Here is a 22,104-nt window from a genome sequence, read left to right on the forward strand (position 1 = left end):
TACTGCAGAGCTATTAAGGCCACACCCCCTGCATGCACTGTGCATTCCCCCAGTCCATAACATGCACATTTGATCAAAAATACAGAAAAAACATTAATATTGTGAAACATAACTACAATTTAAAATAATGGTTTTCTATTCTGACATACATAAAAATATAATTTATTTCTGTGATGCAAAGCTGAATTTTCAGCATCATTGCTCCAGTCTTCAGTGTCACATGATCCTTCAGAAATCATTTTAACATGCTAATTTGATACTCAGTTATCAATGTTGGAAACCGTCGTGCTGCCTAATATTTTTTATAAACAGTGATACTTTTTTCAGGTTTCTTTGATGAATAAAAATGTAAAGAACAGCATTTATTTAAAATAGAAATCTTTTGTAACAATATACTCTACCGTTCAAAATTTGGGGGTCAGTAATTTTTTTCTTTCTTTTTTATTTAGCAAGGATGTGTAAAATTGATTTAAAAAAAAAGTGATATTAAAGTGATATTGTTAGAAAAGATTTCTATTTTGAATAAATTCTGTTCTTTTTTAACTTTTTATTAATCAGTGAATCCTGAAAATAGTATTACAGGTTCCAAAAAAATATTCAGCAGCACAACTGTTTCCAACAATGACAATAACTGAGTATCAAATCAGCATATTAGAATGATTTCTGAAGGATCATGTGACACTGAAATAAATAACACAAAACAATTGCTGCAATAAAAATATATTTTACATATTTACTAAATTAGAATTAATTGAATGCGAAAAATAAATAACTTATTTCATGTTATGACCAAACAAAATGTTTATATTTGTTTTTAATATGATACATTTTATATAAATATATTATAAATTTGTATAAATTTCCCAAAATTTCTAATTAATTCCCATAAATTCCCATAAATTCCTGTTAAGTTTCCAAATTGGAATATTTCCAAAATTCCCCAGGTTAAGTTCCTGTGGAAAGTTTCCGGAAATTTACCGGAAACTTTCCGCCCCTTTGCAACCCTATTCAGAACTATTTTTTATTTAGTCATTGTCTCGTTTTTGTCTGTGAAAAATGCGCCTTAACTGCCTTAAAGAAATATAATGTGTTGAGTCATCTTAATCAGAAATGCATTGACAGCGCCACTGCTTTGAATATTATTTATGAATTTTGACAAATGTTGTGAATTGCATACAGTGAAATGATTGTCGATGAAAAATGACAGAATAATGAATAAAATATTTAATTCAAATGAATAAATATGTTCATTCTGATCTCATTCATCAGGTCTCACACACACTGCAGCGTTGCGGTTACTAGTTAAGATGAGCACTGACACCGTGTGGTGAAATAATCATGTATGTTTACGAGCCAAAGCTTTCTCAGATAAATTCTGTACACTGCAATCATCAGAATATCTCTTCTCCTGTTCCCGTGAAAATGTCTGGATTCTGAAATTATCCCGCAGATGCTTATTTGAAGTTTTATTCAACTAGGTGTTAAAGGATTAGTTCACTTTCAAATGAAAATTAGCCCAAGCTTTACTCACCCTCAAGCCATCCTAGGTGTTTATGACTTTCTTCTTTCTGATGAACACAATCGGAAATATATTAATAAATATCCTGACGCGTCCGAGCTTTATAATGGCAGTGAGCGGGATCAATGAGTATGAGCTGAAGAAAGTGCATCCATCCACATCCATCCATCATAAACATATTTCACATGGCTCCAGGGATTAATAAAGACCTTCTGAATGGGGGGCCACTTTTTGAAGCCTAAAAAATGCTTCCATCCATCATAAAAGTAATCCATATGGCTCCAGGGGGTTAATAAAGGCCTTCTGAAAGGAAGTGATGGGTTTTGTAAGAAAAATATCCATATTTAAAACTTTATTAACTAAAATTGATTAAAAGTAACCCTTTAAGCATTGCTTGTAATTTGGCCTTTGCACAGCAACGATTTGCCACATATAAACATGAGATTGATGGTGATTATTTTACTTTTTGATAAAAGTATATATTAAAATTAGTAATAATTGTTCATAAATATATTTTAATTGAAAGCTGAAAACACTGGCAATTACAATTTTTAAATAATGAAGTCTTAGAAATATTAACCTGTATGTGTTTTTGTTTTCTTTTCACTCACAATACTCTCTAAAAAATAGCAGAAAATACGTTTAAACCGACGTTTAGATAAATACGAATGACAAATATGATATCCTGTAACTGTAACTACTTCAGTTTAGTTTTGCAATTACACAACAAGTTAGACAACCTCTCAAATCGAGCATAATTTTGTTTTGAACATATATAATCATATTTGACTGAATTCGTGTCGATATCTGCTGGTTTGAGTCGAAGGAATTACCGATGATATACATTAACAACTGTCAGAATAAGATACGATAGATTAAATCGTCTGATGAAACATTAGGATGATAAATGTAATCATTGCGAATACTTACAACATATTTTTGCTGGTAAACAAAATGTTTATGTACTTATTATTTCTTTAAAGCCGATTTGAAGATGTAGAGCGAGACGCTCTAGAGCGAGGCTCCACTGCAGTGCTGCGCTCTGGCGTTCTGGCTGCGTACTGCACCCTAAAATCAGGTTTATCACTCTGTGCAGTATAAAATATGAAAAATTACAGTAAAATCATAAATAATAACACAAAAAATCTATAAGGAACGCTTCACGAATTTGCGTGTCATCCTTGCGCAGGGGCCATGCTAATCTTCTCTGTATCGTTCCAATTTTAGTATATGTGCTGCCGAAGCAAGCACGAACTGAGAGATTGGAGCAGAGCTATTTATACCCAGGACCCCCAGGTATGTGTTTCAGTGGTGGTAAGGGAATAAACCACTTATTCCACTCACTTATTTCAAATGTGACTGCAAATCATGGTGATATAAACCTGTAAACCTTTAAAAACCAGGATATTTTCCAAAAAAATGTTTGTGTGGGTTTACCGTAGTATTTTCTGAGCTGCAGACCATATGCAAAAGAAGCCAGAAAGCCAGTTTCTACTAGCTGTGATTGGACGTCTCCGTGTGACGCAGAGGCACTCTTTGTGACGTGGCACGCACCCTTCCCCCGCAGAAAGAGCCGAAACTCCCAGGGGCCAAAGAGCAGGGCCGCTTTCCTCCCGGAAGAGCACAAAAGCCTGTCTGCGGGGGAGGGTGCGTGACACGTGACAAAGAGCTCCTCTGCGTCACACCGAGGTGTCCTATCAAAGCTAGGTTTACATCACCATGATTTACAGTCACATATGATATCCGCCTTCCTCGCACAAGAGGCCCAGACACCAGGAAACTCTCCTTTCAGAATAACCGAGGCAGTGAAATCACTGCGAAACTGAAGTCTAAGACTCTCACAACACTCAGAACAGAAGGTTCTGTAAATAAAGCCATCAGCATAATGCCAATGATAGCTAAATCAAAGGTGTATGTAGAATATGACCAATATGACCAACAATGAGCAGTAGGACCCACCAATCCCTGTCTGAACTTATTTGGAAAGGTAAGGGGCCCGGAGCGATATATAGTCAGAGAGAGTGAATAATTCCCCTCAATATGAAGCATTTAAGAAAGATATTCTCTCCCAGTGTCAGACTTGTATTTCAGGCCCTGAAGAAAAAAAAATCTATTTAAGCATGTAAAATAAATGTTCTACATTTCTACTAATCAAAGAATCCTGAAAAATAAAATGTATCACAGTTTCCACAAAAATCTGAAGCTGTTTTCAACATTGATAATAATCAGAAATAATTCTTGAGCAGCAAATCATCATATCAGAATGATTTCTGAAGGATCATGTGACACTGAAGACTGGAGTAATGATGCTGAAAATTCAGATTTGCATCACAGGAATAAATTACATTTTAAAATATATTCACATAAAAAAACAGCTATTTTAAATTGTAGTAATATTTAACTATTTTATTATTATTGTTATTATGTGTGACATGTTGTGTGTGTATTTTGTGGCTAGTTTATAGAAAAGGAGCCATAGTTTTAGAAATGGTAAGCAAATTTATAAAATTAAAACTGCAAATAACACTCAAAAGACACTCACTTATCGCCATCTAGTGGCGTAATTGTTTTACAAGTTTTTGCATCACAGGTATAAATTAAGTTTAAAGTATTTTAAAATAGAAAAAGGTTATTTTAAATTGTAACAATATTTCACTATTTTATTATTATTATTATGTGTGACGTGTTGTTTGTGTATTTTGTCGCTTTGTGTGTAGAGATTATAGAAAAGGAGCCATAGTTTCAGAAATGGTAAGCAATTAAAAAAAATAAAACTACAAATAACACTCAAAAGACACTCGTTTATCGCCATCTAGTGGCGTAATTGTTTTCCAAGTTTTGCCATCACAGGTATAAATTACGTTTTAAAGTATTTTAAAATAGAAAAGGGTTATTTTAAATTATATTGATATTTTACAATATTACTGTTTTACTGTATTTTTAATTAAATCATGCATCCTTGGTGTTAAATGTAAAAAAAGGCACTCACTTGTCGCCATCTATTGGCATAATTTTGTTACTTAAAAATAACCCTCCCAGGCTTCTGTTACTGCATCTTTATTGAGTGGATTCACTCTAGGGTGACCAGACGTCCCCTTTTTCCGGGGACAGTCCCGGTTTTTGGTGTTCTGTCCCCGGAAATGGCCCCGTTTTACAGCTCGTTCAAAACAACACGCAAATACATTGCAAAAAAGCCGACTAGCATAAAGCAAGCCTGTTGGTTATCGGAGCAATCATGTAGTGATTATGTTCACCAACAGAGGGGGCCGTGCAGCTACACTGCTACACTTGGTCGCGCGCAAACAGAGCGCCATTATCGTCAAATATCAAAATAAACATCGTTATCGGTTTCAAGGCAGTAACATACTAATTATTCACGTTAAATTAAAGTAATACTGTTTGAATGTGTTTTATAACAGGGGCTCAACAGGGTGCGGGATTGTTTTGCACAATTTTAAACGTCCACAAAAAGTTCCGCAGTCACAACTCAGCGATTTCCACACTGTTGTGTGACAGATGATTTAATAAATAATCATAAGACAATTTCCTCTTACATATTTAGGCTACTTAATATATCAAAATATATTGTTGTGTTTTTTTGGTTTGGACCGAACATTGTAAAGAAATTACTTTGTGGCGATATCCGATTCGTTTAACAAAGCGTTATTTTGAGTCAGATATTTTCAATGGATCCGAGAACCGAAAGCGCATGAAAAAATACTATAGTATTTATTATAGTAAATTGTAGCGTACTGTATATTTTGTAGTATTTACAACACTTTGTTAATGAATGCTACAGCATAAGCTACTGTAGTATTAACTATAGTAAACTGATCAACTGTAATAAATACTGTAGTATACTTTAGATTTTACTACAGTAAACTGTAGTGTATTGCAGTATATTATACCCTATAGTACAGTATTGTGTAAAGTAATTTGTTTATATTACTATAGTTGTTATATTACCACAACAACTATAGAATTACCACAACAAATTAATACAAGTACTTTACTATAGTATGATTCAAAAACACTATAGTATTTACTATAAATTACTATAGTATTTTTCATGTGGGCGAGCTGATAGGACATTAAGGCAGAAAAAGTAAAAAAATAAATGTGCTATTATATTGCCTTGGTTGGAACACATAAAATTACAATAAACATATTGTAATTAATTAGCAATATGTGCCTAAATGTTTATTTACGGGAACGTTGTCTATCGCTGAACCGAACTGATTTGACTGGAGAATGTGAGCGCGCCTTTATTTTGAATCTACTGTGATGTGCCCGCTCTCGCCCTTTTGTTGTTATGACTACGAGGTCGTAAATCCGCCATGTTTTCCTTGCTGAAGCGTTGCGACAGAGACGGAGGTCTGGAACGACATGACTGAAGAAAATAATAATACGGCAGCAACAGTTACCGACCAAACGGAGCATAGCAACATCATCACCATCCAAACCACTCTTGGAGACGAAGGTAGAACCAGTGTAATGGGACACAATCACATAGTCAAAACGCGATTAAATGTTTGGGCCTGACTTTGGGTCGTTCAGTCACGCTAGCAGAGTCTCCATTAGCAGCAATGTTATTTTTGACCAGCATGTTTAGGCAGCTAATGCTGCTTAGCATCGAACTGTATGGATGAAGAAGATCTAACAGCAGCTCATCCATGTTCTTCTTGCTGCATCAGTAAAGACTGTTTGATATTAAAACTGCACGGCAGCAGAATTTAAGTGTTTATTCATTTATAGACACTTTTGGATCCTGTTAGTTTTTTTATATAAAAGAAAATCAACTCTCTTAAAACACAATGGCCATTTCCACAACAAAGTCAGTTTCACTTTAAATTATGCATTTTGTTTAATAGCATTCTGTGATGGAAATGTCATTTGAAATATTAATGGAGTAAAATTGGTTCGTTTTTCTTGCTAGCATTTTATGTGTCATAATAATACACAATTAATAAATAGTATTTTATTATTTATTATTAAATGTATATCTTATATTTGTTTAGCCTATAAAAACTTTATTAGATGCAAAAATAATGCCACCGCTTTGTGAAAATTTGATTATTTTAGATCAGTGAATATTTATTTATTTCATCCTTTGTTTCACTTTGCACAGATAATTTTACAATATGCATGATCTGTCAGGTTTAAGCTGGTCAATATGTTTGTGTTCCCTCTCAGATGAGGATATTCATAAATGTGGGAGATGTCTGGAGGAGTTCTCCGCTCTGGATGCTTTCATCCAACATAAACTCAACAGGAACTGCAAGCGTCCTCTGCAAGACCATCAGGTTTGTGTGTTATTATTAGCATTCCTTAACCATATTAACCATGTAAACCAGCAAAATTAGTAATATTTAAAGCTTTGTGGCTTCTCTTCATCAACATACACTACATGGATGCAAAGTAAACCGCACAGTCAAACATGCCAAGTTATTATCTTTAACTTCAAAAACATTTCACCTAAGAAATGTTTGTATCCACATTGAAAGTTTGGGGTCAGTTAGTTTTTATTTTTGAAATAAATTAAAACTTTTATTCAGCATGGACACAATAATGGACACAAATAATGTTCTATTTCAAATAAATGCTGTTCTTTTGAACTTTCTATTCTTCAAAGGATCCTTAAGAAATGTATTTCAGTTTTCACGAAAATATATTAAAACTGGCCTTACTATGCTTTTCCAAATATTACCTTTCATGCAGTGTGTAATATAGCTGTTTGTGAATGTAAAAGGTCTACAAAGTTTCAAAGATCAAAGTGCATGACAAATAATGTTATTGTCTCCTAAATGAAAGAATCGATTCTGCTGGAATTGCTGAAATGAGTCGTCACGTCAGCAATTCCAGTCTAACTTCCTGTTACATAGCTACGTAACAATGTAACACATTTGAATGCCCGTCCTCAAACGGAAGAGTTTGGTTTGTGTTGTCGACATGTCGAAAAGATGCAGTTTTTAGCACTGTGAATTTACTTTACATGCACTTCCAAAGGATGAAGACTCACGCTGGAATTGATACGGGACAAACGATGCGATCGTTTCACTGTAAGCGGTAGATCAATCACAACAGACTGGGTCTTCTGACAAATCAGAGCAGAGCTGGATCTCGGAAACGAGGGTTTAGAGAGACCGAATCCTTTATCGAACCATTTCAGACACTGTAAGAAAAGAGGAGATGCTGCAATGCATATAATGAGAAAATTAAAGTGTTTTTTGACCTTAGATGCATGTAAACCGATTGTAGGAGACCTGCAAAACAAAATTAGGAACCTAAAATAGCATAATAGGGGCACTTAAAGCAGCACAACTGTTTTCAACATTGATAATAATAAATGTTTCTTGAGCATCAAATCAGCATATTAGAATGATTTCTGAAAGATCATGTGACACTGAAGACTGGAGTAATGATGCTGAAAATACAGCTTTGCCGTAAAGTACATTTTAAAATATATTAAAATAGAAAATAGTTATTTTAAATTGTAATAATATTTCGCAATATTACTGTTTTTACTGTATTTTTGGTCAAATAAGTGCAGCCTTGGTGAACAGAGGAGACTTCTTTCAAAAAAAAACAAAAAAAAAAACAATCTTACTGACACTAAATTTTGAACAGTAATCCAAGACTCACGAATCTGTAAGAAGTGTACCTTGAGGTCATAGTAGGATATATCAGTGCTCATCTGTCTGTCTCTTCCCTTAGACAAATGTTGTCCATAATGAAGGTGATTCCATTGAGGTGAAAATAAATGAAAATGATTGTTCATCTGATGAAGCGGGAACATCCAGTGCAGGTACTCCACTTTTTGTTATTAAAGTCATTAAAATATCTGGGGGGGCCAGACGCCCAATTTCTATGAGACAGGATCTTTTCATGACGTCCCAACTTACTTGAATTTGTCTTAAATACAGGGCAGTCCAAAGCCAAACAAGACATCTGCTCTCCATAGTTTTATACAGTATGGATACAATGGGATCATTTGGGGCTAAATTTAATGTAATTTACCTATGCCTCTGTCTTTGTTTGAGTACTAAATGAAGTTGATTTGTTCTTTTAGACAAGACAGATAAAAGGGCGACAGCTGGAGGAAAAAAAAGAAGCCGCTCTGCAAGCGAGGATGACAGTCCTAGTCCTGCAAAAGTGGTTTGGAAGTTAAACGCAGAGGGACGATACATCTGTGACATTTGTGATAAGACGTTTAAAACGGTACAATATTACATCTTTTTATAAATACTTTGTGTCATATTTGTGAATATGCAAACAAAACTCACTTCAGTTGTAAAATTGATCCATTTCTATGTCCCTTAGACAAATATTCTGAGAACCCACATGTTCACGCACACCGATCAGAAGGACTTCAAGTGTGAAATATGTGAGACTGCGTTTAGGACCAAGGGTTCGTTGATCCGACACAAGCGTCGACACACAGGTAAATCTAAGCTATGCGAGGTGGATATCTTTATATTGGACTATACCAGGTAGTGAAAGTTATATAGCGTCTGTTTAAAGAGGACATATTATGCCCTTTTTCAAAGTCTTGACCTTGTTTTTGGGGTCTACTAGAATAGTTTTTCATGCTTGAATGTTCAAAATAAAAAACAAACAAAAAAACATTATTTTCCCCATATTTGACATTGTTGTACCTCTCCACCCAGTCTGTCAGTAACTCTCTGTTTAGTTCCTGTCTCTATGAAGCCCCTCCTCCTGAAAAGCATAGTGTGCTCTGATTGGTCGGCTGGATCAGTGTATTGTCATTGGTCAAGCGCTTTGAGCGTTTTTGGGTAATGTCACGGCCCTTACCATAACGGCGAGATTCAACAAACTACCAATGCAACTCAGCCAGGCCCCGCCCCCTTTTTTGCTTATGCCTTTGGGAGGGAATTATTTAATTGAGGGATATAGTGATAGAAGAAAACACAAGACTACAATGGAGGCGTTTCAGAGAGTTCAGAAACAGTGTGCACTGATATAGAGAATAACTGCCTTTGGAGTGACCTTTGTGCTTTGAAACTTTGCAGACCTTTTTCATGCTCAAACAGCAACATTACACTCTAAAGAGAGTTGAAAATGTAAAAAAGCAAGTTTTCAAGGTTGTCTTTTGAGGAATCAAATCATGATGTAATGTTCTTCGGCAGATGAGCGCCCGTACCGCTGCAATCAGTGTGGACTTGCGTTCAGAGAGTCCGGAGCTCTAACCAGACATCTGAAGTCTCTCACGCCTTGCACTGAGAAGATTCGCTACAGTCAGTGTAAAGAGATACTTGTCAGCAAAGATGGAGTTCAGAAAGGTAATTCACATCTCACAATGGCTTTTCATAATGATCTTTTCAGTAACCTTTTCAAAGTGTCGTTTGAAAATATTAGTAGTACAAACTTAACTCTTGTGTGCATGTTGTTGGTCAACATTTGTAGCTGATTTGCTCGTGTCACAGTGGTCTTTTGTTTTTAATGTAAAAACTGTTGTAAAAGTGAGGTTTTCTGACTCTGTCACTTTTGGGTGTCGTTCTAGAAGTTCAGTCGTCACCTCCTGAACCTGAGAAGGAGCAAATTCCTGTTGTGAGAGTTGTGGAAGCTGGCCAGGAGATCATCCAGATCGAGGTGGTAGGACAAGTGCAACAGGTCTGAGACTAACGAACATGGTATTTTAAGTATTTTATGAAAAAAAAAAAAAAAAAAAAATCATGTTGAATTGCACTAATTGAAAAACAAACAAAAAGCCCCCCACATTTTGCATTAATGGTTATTGCATATTTGGGGTCTGCAATTTTATGTTTTTATATTTAAGCATATGACAAGGGTCAGCGTTAAAGATTTTGCCTGGTTGTCTGCTTGGTTGGATTTCTTGCCATTTTTACACAAAAAATATTATTTATATTTCTAAATGTATATTTATGCAATAAAATATATATTTTTTTGTAATTTAAATGTTTCAAATGTATAATTTTTTCATTTATTATTAAATATTTATTTAAATAATATTATAATTATAATATTTTTACATTTCATTATACATTGTTTCAACAATTACGTTTTCTTTACGTGGAAAATTTACAATAATAGCTGGACATTAAACAATTTGACAACATTACTTAATGCATTAGATTTCACAAACTAATAAGAAATGCATTTACAGCCTTTTTAATCTAGGTTAGTGTTCATTTCTACATATACATTTTTAGCATTTCAAATTAATGTATTATGAGCAAATATAAGTCAACAAGAACAATAGTATATTTATAAATTAGCATTTATCTTGAGAGAATTTTGTTTTGTTGTTAGTTAATGATGCCTCAGTCATTAACTAATGTTAACAATATTTAATGCATATTAACAAAGTGAACCTTATTGTAAAGTATTACTTCATTAATATTAAAATGACCGTTATTGCAGTGATTTGTTTTTAAACTAAAATCTGTGGTCCAAAATACTTTGATTTACTTTATAGTAAGGCTGGGTATTGACACAATTTTCACGATTCGATTAGATTTCTATTCACATGCTTTTGATTCGATTCGATTACGATTTCGATTCAATTCAATATCGATTATTTTGGAACAGTACATGGCAAATTTTCTAGAGGAAAAAAATCTCTCAACTAATGCTGTAAACTGCACATGGGAGTCAGTTGGTGCTATAATATTGAAGGTTAAAATTAACTTATTTATATACAAACGCTTAAATTACACTCAATTATGTTTTTTTTATAATAAATGAAGTTTAGAATTACATAATCATATTTCTACTCCAATTTGTTTTTTTTTTTAAATATAAACATTTAAATCGTGGCTGTCATCATAACTGATTTATTCAAACATGCATTAAATATTGAAGAACATTATAATGAATATGTAACGGTGCATAGCTATATTTATCATAATGCTGCTCTCTAGAGTTCACTTTTCTAACTGACTGATGAGTTTAGTCACTGAATATGTTTTTCTGAGGTAAACGTGACGGTACGTGACATTGTTTACAAGCTGTTTTATTGACGTCTTTCCGAGGTTGAAACACTGATTGAGCGATTACACGAGACATGATACGGATTTCAGTAAGTTGTACTGTATATTTTAGTCATGTTTATTTCGCGCTGTAACTGGTATTAAAGCGGAGGAGAGGATGTTCACATGCGCTCCGTGCTTCCGCTTCTCTTTAACTGAGGTTCTAAAGCGATCTGTCACGTCACATTAAACAGCGCCAAAACGGTATTTATGTTTTGAATCTCATAATAAGATGGATGTCATTTGAAATCTGAGGCTTTGCTTTATATCAAAAGTAACAAAGCACAAAGATTATTGCGATTTATTGGATGGGAGGCGCTCTACAGGTTCTGTTTATTCATCAACTGAAAACAGACTAGGCTAATCGATTCTTGGGATTTAAGAATCGATATCGGTCGTAAAAATGAGAATCGATTAAAATCGAGAAATCGATATTGTTTACCCAGCCCTACTTTATAGTTTTATCAAAGAAAATTATAATTTTTCAAAGAAGGAACTTGATAAAAAATTCAGATGTTTGCATTTAATGCTTTTTTTTTTTTTTTTTTTTTGCAAAAAATGAGATGCACGTGTTTAAAAGTGTGAAGTTAGTAAGAAATTAATACTTGTATTCAGCAAGGACACATTAAATTGCTCAAAAGTGACAGTAAAGACACTTTTAATTTTACCAAAAAAAAAATGTTATTTCTTATAAATGCTGTTCTGAAATTTCTATTCATCAAAGAATCATTAAAAATGTATCACAGCTTCCATAAAAAGATTTAACAGCTTTTTAACACAGTAACAGGTTTTAACACTGATAATAATAATAAATGTTTCTTGAGCATCAAATCAGCATATTAGAATGATTTCTGGAGGATCATGTGACACTGAAGACTGGAGTAATGATGCTGAAAATACAGATTTGATCACTGGAATAAATTACATTTGAAAATATATTCATAAAGAAAATAGTTATTTTAAATGGTAATACTATATCACACTATATCATTCTTACTGTATTTTTTTTATCAAATATATGCAGCCTTGGTGAGCATAAAAAAATCTTACTGACACAACCTTTTGAATGGTAGCATATATTCAGAAGTTGTTGCTTTTTTAAAGCTGTTTTCTGCACTAGAATTATGTATTTCCTATGTCCGTAACAGGTGGTGTCTCAGCCTCAAACTGCGACTGTGGTTGAAGCCGACAATCTAATCTGCCAGGCCATCATCAACTCTGGCATCGCGCTGGAGACCGAAGCCACAGAGGCAGCCGAGCAGGCAGAGGCTCGATCACCTAAAGCGATCCTGCAGGCTCCCGAGGCCGAGGCCAGACTCACTGACATCCAGGTGACAGAAGAGTGTGTGGAGACCATGTCCGAAGAGATGCAGGTGAGTTTCTAAGGACGCTGTAACATGTTTTATTACAATAAAATTGCAGAACAACACAAATGAGACTTCAAACTGTTTTTATCCATGGTAGGATTCATCTGTGAAGGAAGAAGAACCTGTTGAGTCAAAATTATACAAATGTCCGCACTGTGAGCGCATGTTCAAGACATTGGCCTACCTGAGGGTCCATGTCAAAGGGCATGTTGGTAGGCCCCATTTAAAGCTATTTATTCATTTATAATCTATATTATTTCCCACAGGCCTTCTTATTAAATGTTGTATAATAGCTGAGTCTCTTATGTAATTATGAGTAACACTTTATATTAGGTGTCTTTAACTACTATGTACTTGAATCAAAAAAAGTTAGGTACAATGAATTTATTTCGTTCATGTTGTTTTGCAAAACACTTTTGCTGCTATTGAGGTAGGATACGGGTAAGGTTAGGGACAAGTTTGGTGGCCTGGTTGGGTGGACTAAGCTGTAAGGGAAGGGTCAACATTGTAATTAGAGGTTCAAGCACGTAGCGCTGAAACCCTATTGTAATTATTACGTTTTCCAAGGGTCAGCGTTCCCCCCTAAAAGTGATTGGGCAGACCAAACCGTAAGTCGTAGAGACTTGAAACTTTGAGGGCTGGTAGTACATCTACAGCGTCACCAAGGCTCGCCCCGATCGGCCTGACGGGGACGCTACAGCGGTCAAAAGTACAAAAAGACTCATAACTCCTAAACCGTTAGTCTCAAGTGTCTTATATAATTGGAATTTGCTCATCGTTCTGCCAAAATTTTTGGGTATTTCGGCTACTTTTGCGAAATAATCCTAGGTCTGATTGTCAATAGTTATCAAAAAAGTTGAAATTCTGATTCACGGTCCCTAAGGGCCACCAAAACATTGAAGTGGGTGGAGCCACTTTTACTAAAATGACTAGAACACTTGAATGTAATGAGATATTTTCACCGAACTCAGCACACCTTTGTAAGAGCTCATTCTGTGGTCGTGTGAAAAAGGACGCGACGACTAGCCACATGGTGGCTCTATAACAGCAAAAAAACCCCCCCAAAAACATGAAAATGGCTATAACTACTTTACCGTTAGTCCGATTGACTTGAAAACTGGCATGTCGTGTCTTCGTCTGAGGTGCCATGACTGTCTATGAGGACATTGACACATCTCATAAAACATGTATGCCATCGCCCACTGAAATTTGAGCAGCTATCAGACAAGGTTAACGGAGGCCGATCGGAACGAAACTCGCTGGGCCTGTTTGACTCACGGCCGCCGGGGGAGCCTTCGTGTTTTTCACGTGTGTAAAGGATTGTGTATCACTCAGTTTTTCGCACAAGACCACGACATTTGTACCACATGGTAGAACTCTTCATTCTGAGCAACTTTGCCTATAGGACCATTGCTGTTCACCGAATCGTTCGTTAAATATGGGAGATTATTTCAAAAACCAACTTTGGTGAACTAGTCCTAGGTTTTTGGCTCTACCTCAATAACTGTTTAAAAGCTTAATAAACCATAAATGTCCTATGGTAATTTGCCTGTATTGGCTGTAAATGGCCTTTTACATCTATGATCTAAGTGCTTACAGGCTTGCTAAATAAACATAATACCTATTTACGCATATGCTTAAAGGCCTTAAAGTGCTTGAATCCCAATAATTGCTGCTCGCAGCTATATAAATAAATGTAATTACAGAAATTAATTACTTCTGTAATTACCAGCAGGTGTTTATAAATACAATGTAAATACATGTATCTGCACAATAATGTGTGTTGTATCAAATGATTAATCTAAATGTTAGTACATAGCAGTTAGAGACACTTAATATAAAGTTGGACCTAATTATGGAAACTTTTTTCAAATGTGTTTTTTTTTTTTTTTTTTCCTTTCGCAGGTTATAAGCCATTTAAGTGCTTAACATGTCAGAAGGAGTTCCTGACAGGCTACGTGCTTAAGAAACACATGGAGACGCACATCAGCGAGCGGCGGTACAAATGCGGAGAGTGCGGCAAACAGTTTAAAGCCATCGGACATGTGCGGGAACACATGAGAGCTCATTCGGACGAGAGGCCGTACCACTGCAGCTTCTGTGACAAGAGTTACAAGACCAAGGTGAGACACCACAGAAGAACAATACGCAAAACACAATCCTTGGGTTTATACAGTAGCTATGTTTCCATTCAAAGTTGCTAATTTAGCGTCTGTGAATAAAGCACCATTTTTATCCCATGTTTTCACGAGAACAAAATCATTACTTACTGGGAAACTGGCACAAAATATCTGTAATGAAATTGGAAGTTGCTGCAATTAGGGAAGAAACTGTGGCTCTTTTTTCTTCCATCATAAATGACTTGTGTCACAGAGTGGAAGACAAAACACAATAAATGCTGTTATGTTATCATGAGAGTTTTTTGTTGCGCATCGAGGTATTTATTCGATAAATGTGTTTCCATCATAGTTTATGCACATTATTTTATCGGATAAAAAATGTATCATTCTCAATCTTGCTGTTTTTTTATGCTATATCCCAAAATGCACATAAAAATACAGTAGGTGGATGGAAACATAGCTAGTGTCATCTGTAAAGTCACCATGAAAATTAAAACTGACAATTTTTTTTAATGGAATATTGCAGTATTTATTATGAACAATTTATTGGTGCTAGGGTGAAAAAACCTGTCACTTACATGAGATCACAGCAATAGCAAAAAACCATTCAATCAATTTCTGATGGACAAAATCAAGATATATATTTTTATCTTGTATATTTTTTGCTATATTTTGCCTTGTTCAAGAAGCTGCTTCACTCGTCACAATATACGTCACAATAGAAAAGAAAAGACTATCACAACTTCCGTTTCATGCTGACTCGTATCCGTTGTGTTCCAGAATGCTCTGCAGGTCCACCATCGCACTCATGCAGATGAAAAGCCTTACGTGTGTCCGCACTGCTCCCGTGGCTTCCGGGAAAAGAGCGCTTTAGTGCGTCACATCCGACATCATACGGGAGAAAAACCCTTCAAGTGCTCGAAATGTGGGCGGGGCTTTGCTGAGCATGGAACGCTGAATCGCCACCTGCGAGCTAAAGGTTTGTAAATATGTAGAACTATTATTAATTAACCATTCAAATGAATTAAAACACACCAATAAGACAACTAGTAAACAAGGTCAGCATAAATATAACATGTTTTCTGGAATGTTAAAAGTCCTAAATATAAGCTACAAAATCTATAAATCTTTCTTAGGGACAGATTCTCTGTATGGATAGCATAAGTGTTTTTATTGCTATTTTGTATTGAATTAAGCTCATTTGTATTCATGTATTTTATTCAAACAAACAATGGAATTCAAAGCCTTTTGAGGCACATATTTCTATTTTGATAAGGTGCAGTAAGCGATTTCTGAGAAACCCTTTTGAATGTGGATTGGACCGAGCAGCACAGCATACTTGTAGCCAATCAGCAGTAGGGGCGTGTCAACTCATGATGGGGGAGGAGAGAGAGTGAGCAAGAGGGAGATTTAAAGACTGTAGAAAGAGAGATGGCTGAGAGACATTACAAAAGATCAGAGGAATATCACTGAAAAAAAAGGGTTATGATCAGGCAAGGGCTTTAGGACCCACGTTAAAATTAGAAAAGCTTTCCAGCGCTGGAGAGAACAAAGTGGGAAGGCCTGAAAACGGACGCCAAGGTTGCGTTGTTTCTGCTCCGTACGTGAGTAACGTTGGTTCTGCGACGTTTCACAGAACCAAGATATGCTGTTGTTGTAATGTTAGCTCTAGTAACAGGACCGTTTTGAGTGTCATTGTTTGTCTAGAGCTGGTGTGCTGCTGGCGACGAACAACAAACTCTTGCGTTGTTTTGCTTCGCTTCAGCTATAATAAAGAGACATCCACTTTTGCATTGCGTGTTTGTATGTTTTTGAGGCAGAGCAATGAAGGGAGGCTTGTGTTTGTTTGGGTTGTTTTCAAATATCAACAGTGTTTCTCAGAAATCGCTTACGGCACCTTTTAGACTTATCAGAGACTGCTGAGATACAAAAAAAAAAAAAAAAAACTATAATTTCGCTCGAAAACGAGAGGACACTTGAGAGACACTTTTAAGCTATTTATAGACATCATTAAGACCCATTCACACCAAGGATAATAAATAATTAAAAAAATAGTCCACACCACAACTATAACGATAATGACGTAGAGGTACAACATCGTTAGAATCACTTTGAGAGCGAATATTTTTATTTATTTATTTATAATTTTTTTCAGCTGATAAATGATCAAAACATTGACAGCCAAACAGAGTCCATCCTGCTTTAAAGAGCTTGAGTATTTAAAGCACAGTAGCGTGTGCTTGTAATAAATAATGTTATCGTTCTTGGTGTGAACGGCCCTTTACAGTTGTCATTCATAATGACTGTATGTTTGTGTGTGTGTGTGTGTGTGTGTGGTCAGGAGGCTGTTTTGCTGCACAGCAGAAGGACTCTGAAAACACAGGGAGCTCTGAGGAGCAGGAGATGACGGCTGAGAACGTCTCCACCACTATCGTATCGGACGACCCTCATGCTGTGCTGGTGGAGTTCTCCTCAGTAGTGGCTGACACTCAGGAATATATCATAGGGGTAAATGTCACATGTTACTGTATGCTACTTATGTGACTTTATGTGCATCTAATGTGCATAAGAATTTGATGAAAATCAAACCAATTGTATGTGTCTTTTAATTTTTCTTTTTAATTGGTTTTGTCTTTTAAGTTTTCAGTAACACTTTATTCTACAGTGGTAGTTACTGTAGTAATAACAGTAAATTATGCATTACATGCAACTAACCCTAAACCAACCCATAATCTAACCTTAACCCTATAGGAAGTACATGTTGTTAATTAATATTACTCAGTACTTAAATGTGTAAATACACCGTAACCAGGACACCTTAAAATTAAGTGTAACTTAGTTTCTTATATTTTAATTTCATTACATGTATACAAATATACATTTGCAATATATTTTCACCATTATTTACACTGCAAAAGTTTGGGGAAGGAAAGGATTTTTTTATATTTTTGAAAGAAGTCTCTTATGCTCACCAAGGCTTCATTTGTTTGATCAAAAATACAGTAAAACATTGTGAAATATTTCAATTTAAAACTGTTTTCTATTTTGATATATTTTAATATGTAATTTATTCCTGTGACTCCAGTCTTTAGTGTCACATGATCCTTCATAATGATTTGATGCTCAAGAATCATTTATTAATTTAAATATTGGTGAAAACAGTTGTGCTGCTTCATGTTTTTGTGCAAATATTTTTCAGGATTTTTTGATAAGTAGAAAGTTCAAAAGAACAGAATTTATTTGAAATAGAAATCTTTTGTTGCATTATAAATGTCTTTACTGTCACTTTTGATAAATTTTCAGTTTAATGCATCCTTGCTGAATAAAAGTATACGTTTCTTAAAAAAAAAAATCATACTAGCTCCAAACCTTTGAACAGTTTAATAATATTTTATAATTAATAAAATGGATTGCCAAATATTTATCTAAAAAATTATCCATTGAGAGATTAGTTGTTGCAGTACAGTCACTATAATTTTGCTAACAATACAGATTTTGTGTTTTTGCAGGCACCAGCTGAGGAAGCAACTCAAGGGGAGGAAGTGGCAATAATTCAAGACAATCAGCACCAGGTAATTTTTCAATTTTATCAATTTAAAGCAAATATTAGCAGGATAAAAAAGGTCTTTGTGAGCCAAATGGAATAACCACATTCCTCAATGTGTCTGACTTCAGATGGACAGTCACATCATGAAGGTTGTGCAGCAAATCGTGAGCCAATCACACGGAGGCCACCAGATCATCGTGCGTAACGTGGCTGCCGACGAAACCCCCGGCATCTCGGACTGCGGAGACACCATCACAATCGCCACACCAGAGAGTTTGACCGAACAGGTGGCAATGACACTTGCAAATGCCATTAGCGATGGCACAATCCTTACCACGACAACAGAGGGCGCTGTCGAGGCGCCCCACACCACAGTTACCATGGTAACATCCGAGAACATTGAGCCAATTGAGCAGGAGGAGCAGTATGTCATTGCTTCACCTGACGAAATGGAAATCCAGACTGTGGTAGTGGTATAAGACACAGGTTAATATCTTTTAACAGCGGTGGTGTAGCATTTCCGTTCTCTGTGAGACTTTATTCCACATGTTTTGCACTGCATGAGAAAGGCCTTATGGATTCATAAATTTTGCTTATGGAACATTTCAGTGTTAAAAACTTTGTGTTTGGGTTTCAAGCTGCAGGTTATACTAATGAGCTACTATGCCATTTTCAATGGACAGTACAGCCATTTGACTACAGATATTACACACCGAGATTTATTATACAGCTTTTATGGCAGTGATGCCGGCATACCGACATTTCTCTCCTGCTGAATGTCATATAATCATATACGACTATCATCTACTCATCATGAATATGTAACATAACATGTTGCCACCAATAGAACAACTGGCAGGGAATGAAAGTACAAAATATGAAATATATTTTTATGCACCTCTGTATTTTTTCAGTCATTGATCAGTTCTCATTTCTGCATATTTACTAATGCACAATTTGCACAGTCATCTCCTAAAAGGAATATTCTGTGCGCAAAAAGCATGTTAAGCTTTATTGACAGCGTCTCTGACATATTTCATCCGCCATTTGACAAAAACAAATAAAAATCACATGGAAGTCTATGGAACAAGACTTTCTGGAGGGTTTAAAATCAGAAATTGAGCTAAATATGTCTAAATGTGTTCTTTTTCAATAGGAATTTCAATAAACTTTCAGTTATAACTTTCTGACATAATACCTGCATATGGAGACAGTGCCTTTCTGCTATTTCAAAGTTCATAATCCAGACAGGAGTAGAAAAATTGGATATCATTTTACCCAGTCAAGGTTAGTAAGCATTTTTTAACCACAGTGGTAATGTTAACATGTATAATTCACTGTGTAATATGTTGTATAATAAGTGGCCTATTATGCCCCTTTAAATGCCCCAAAATGCCCTAAAAATGCCCCAAAATACCCCACAGATCATTTATTATAGCTTGTCAAATTTGCTCCTATTTGGGTGTGAACAAAAACACAGCGTTTTTGTGTGTCCCTTTAAATGCAAAGGAGCTGCTGCTCCCTTTCCAGAAGAGGGCGGAACTTTAACATCTCACGCTTTGGATGCTCAACAACAACAAACCTGGAGAACCTCACGCAGCCAAAATGATGATTGTCAGTAACAGTGTTCAGCCTTACATTGTTCAAACCGGAGTCGGACACTGATGGAGAGATTCAGGAAGAAGTTACAACTTTTAGAAAGCATCTGGACATTTTTGAATGGTTAGTGGATAAATTTATGTAGTTACTGTGGAGTTGATTCAACTCATCGACTAACATGTGCCGTAATATTTCCTTTCCATTTTTTTTCCATATTTCCATTTTTCCTTTTAAAGTTTGAGTGTGTCATTTTTCAATGTTAAAATACTTTCTCCTTTTCCAGTGCAGATGCAGAGAGAGCTGTGAGCAAAGACTGTGGCTCTATGATGCTTACGAAATGTCATTTTATTGGTTTGACCAGCTGGACACAGCATTGGCAAAGACGTGAGTTTGGGACGGTTTGATTGAACAGTAGTGTTGTAGTCAAGACCACCTAAACTGAGACCAAGACAAGACCAAGACTTTGGGGGGTTGAGACCAAGTCAAGACCAAGACCAGACTAGCACTCCTCAAATTTATCTGAAAGATCCACATTTACTGTCTGAGAAATGTCTTATTTTTAATCAATAATTACAATTAGAATAATAAGACACTATATAGAGCTGTTACCAATCAATTGAAAAACTGTAATCAATTGAAAACTGCAATTTAGCGATTTCCTTGCAGTTGTGGTCTTGACTGGTCTTGAAATAAAATGCCGAGTACTTTTAGTCTGAGACCAAGACCAAGACCTTCAAAAAAAAAAACAGTCTCGAGTCTCGAGTACTACAACACTATTGACCAGTGGAAGATGTTCACCGATGCTTGTGGAAGAGAAATTACACAGTTCAGCTATAAATAAACATTTGTCCAGTCCTAATACCCAATATTGTGAACTACATTTTTACAAACATAGTACTTAGTCGGTATAAGATTTTTTTTTTTTTTTTTTTTTTTTTAGTTTTTGAAAGAGGTCTTTTCTGTTCACTAAGGCTGCATTTATTTGATCAAAAAACAAAACGTAATTTAGTAAAATATATTACCATGTAAAATAACTATTTGAGTATCATTTAAAATGTAATTTATTCCAGTGACAAAGCTTTCAGCATCATTACTCCAGTCTTCAGTGTCACATGATCCTTCAGAAATCATGTTAATATGATGATTTGATGCTCAAGAAACATTTAATTATTGTTATCAATGTTGGCTTAATATGTTAAGCATCAATTGCTTAATATGTTTGCTTAATATTTTTGTGGAAACTCTGATATATTCCTTTGATGAATAGAAAGCTCAAAAGATTGAACTTGTGACTGATTGATTGATTGATATATTGTGTGTGTTTCAGTATACCAGCCTACATGGCTTCTATCGTCTTGAGATTTAGTAAGGCAAGTATGAGGTTGATGTATTTTTCCACTCTATTCTTTCATTAAGCAATAGATAGAGGCAGTAGTAGACGCTTCATTCTGGCAGATCGGGGGCATAATGAAGCTCTGGTCACCTTGACTCTATCTGTTCTCCCTCCCATCAGATGCTGGAGTGCTTTGCCCCTTCAGGCCTTCACATATGCCCATATATAATGACATCTGTCCTTTATTTTCAAGCTATAATTGAATCCCTGACCTGACTTGCTACTGATCCGTTGAAAAACATATAAGCCCTCTGGCTCGATATGTTTCAGAGTAATATTAAATAAGCTTATCAAAACTCATCTTTTAGCATCAATGCCTTTTAACACACACTGTTTTAAGTTGTTGCATTGTTAACTCTTCATTATAGCCAGCAAGTGTTCATTTTGTTAAATCTAACTGGACATTTATATTCAGGTCACAATTCACTCCACAATCAAAACATACAAATAAAATAATATTTTACCTAAAAAAAAAATAGGACCATTGAGATATATATATATATATATATATGTATATAATTACAATTAAGCACAATATCTTCTCATTAT

General features: G+C 35.4%; 1 protein-coding gene and 1 non-coding gene across 5 annotated transcripts; one reads left to right on the forward strand and one right to left on the reverse strand.

Moving 5' to 3' along the window:
- Positions 1-2,663: 2,663 nt before the first annotated feature.
- On the reverse strand, positions 2,664-2,770 carry LOC127510319 (U6 spliceosomal RNA). The gene has a single exon (XR_007929558.1). It is a non-coding gene; the product is annotated as a U6 spliceosomal RNA (small nuclear RNA).
- A 3,062-nt stretch (positions 2,771-5,832) lies between these two features.
- On the forward strand, positions 5,833-21,533 carry e4f1 (E4F transcription factor 1). 4 transcript variants are annotated; one of them, XR_007928344.1, is made up of 18 exons: positions 5,833-5,999; positions 6,713-6,822; positions 8,234-8,324; positions 8,589-8,737; positions 8,840-8,960; positions 9,667-9,819; positions 10,041-10,150; positions 12,678-12,902; positions 12,994-13,108; positions 14,802-15,019; positions 15,797-15,995; positions 17,358-17,524; positions 18,526-18,588; positions 18,692-19,049; positions 19,720-19,850; positions 20,073-20,285; positions 20,446-20,546; positions 21,490-21,533. XR_007928344.1 is itself a non-coding variant. In XM_051884509.1 (14 exons), exons 1-14 carry the CDS (start codon positions 5,906-5,908, stop codon positions 19,040-19,042), a joined length of 2,166 nt encoding a protein of 721 aa, XP_051740469.1. In that variant the 5' UTR covers positions 5,833-5,905; the 3' UTR covers positions 19,043-19,645. The 4 variants fall into 4 exon arrangements, 2 of the variants coding, with proteins under 2 accessions (XP_051740469.1, XP_051740486.1); XR_007928345.1 differs by having other exon boundaries at positions 20,451-20,546; positions 21,490-21,518; XM_051884509.1 differs by lacking the exons at positions 19,720-19,850; positions 20,073-20,285; positions 20,446-20,546; positions 21,490-21,533 and having other exon boundaries at positions 18,692-19,645.
- Positions 21,534-22,104: the final 571 nt, after the last annotated feature.

This window comes from Ctenopharyngodon idella, chromosome 3 (assembly GCF_019924925.1).
Source record: "Ctenopharyngodon idella isolate HZGC_01 chromosome 3, HZGC01, whole genome shotgun sequence".
In the NCBI taxonomy this organism is placed as follows: domain Eukaryota; kingdom Metazoa; phylum Chordata; class Actinopteri; order Cypriniformes; family Xenocyprididae; genus Ctenopharyngodon; species Ctenopharyngodon idella.

Coding starts and splice junctions, on each gene's coding strand:
- e4f1 (XM_051884509.1), top strand. CDS start 5,906: ATGACTGAAGAAAATAATAATACGGCAGCAACAGTTACCGACCAAACG. Junction 6,823..8,233: donor GTCCTCTGCAAGACCATCAG/GTTTGTGTGTTA, acceptor CTCTTCCCTTAG/ACAAATGTTGTCCATAATGA. Junction 8,738..8,839: donor GTGATAAGACGTTTAAAACG/GTACAATATTAC, acceptor TATGTCCCTTAG/ACAAATATTCTGAGAACCCA.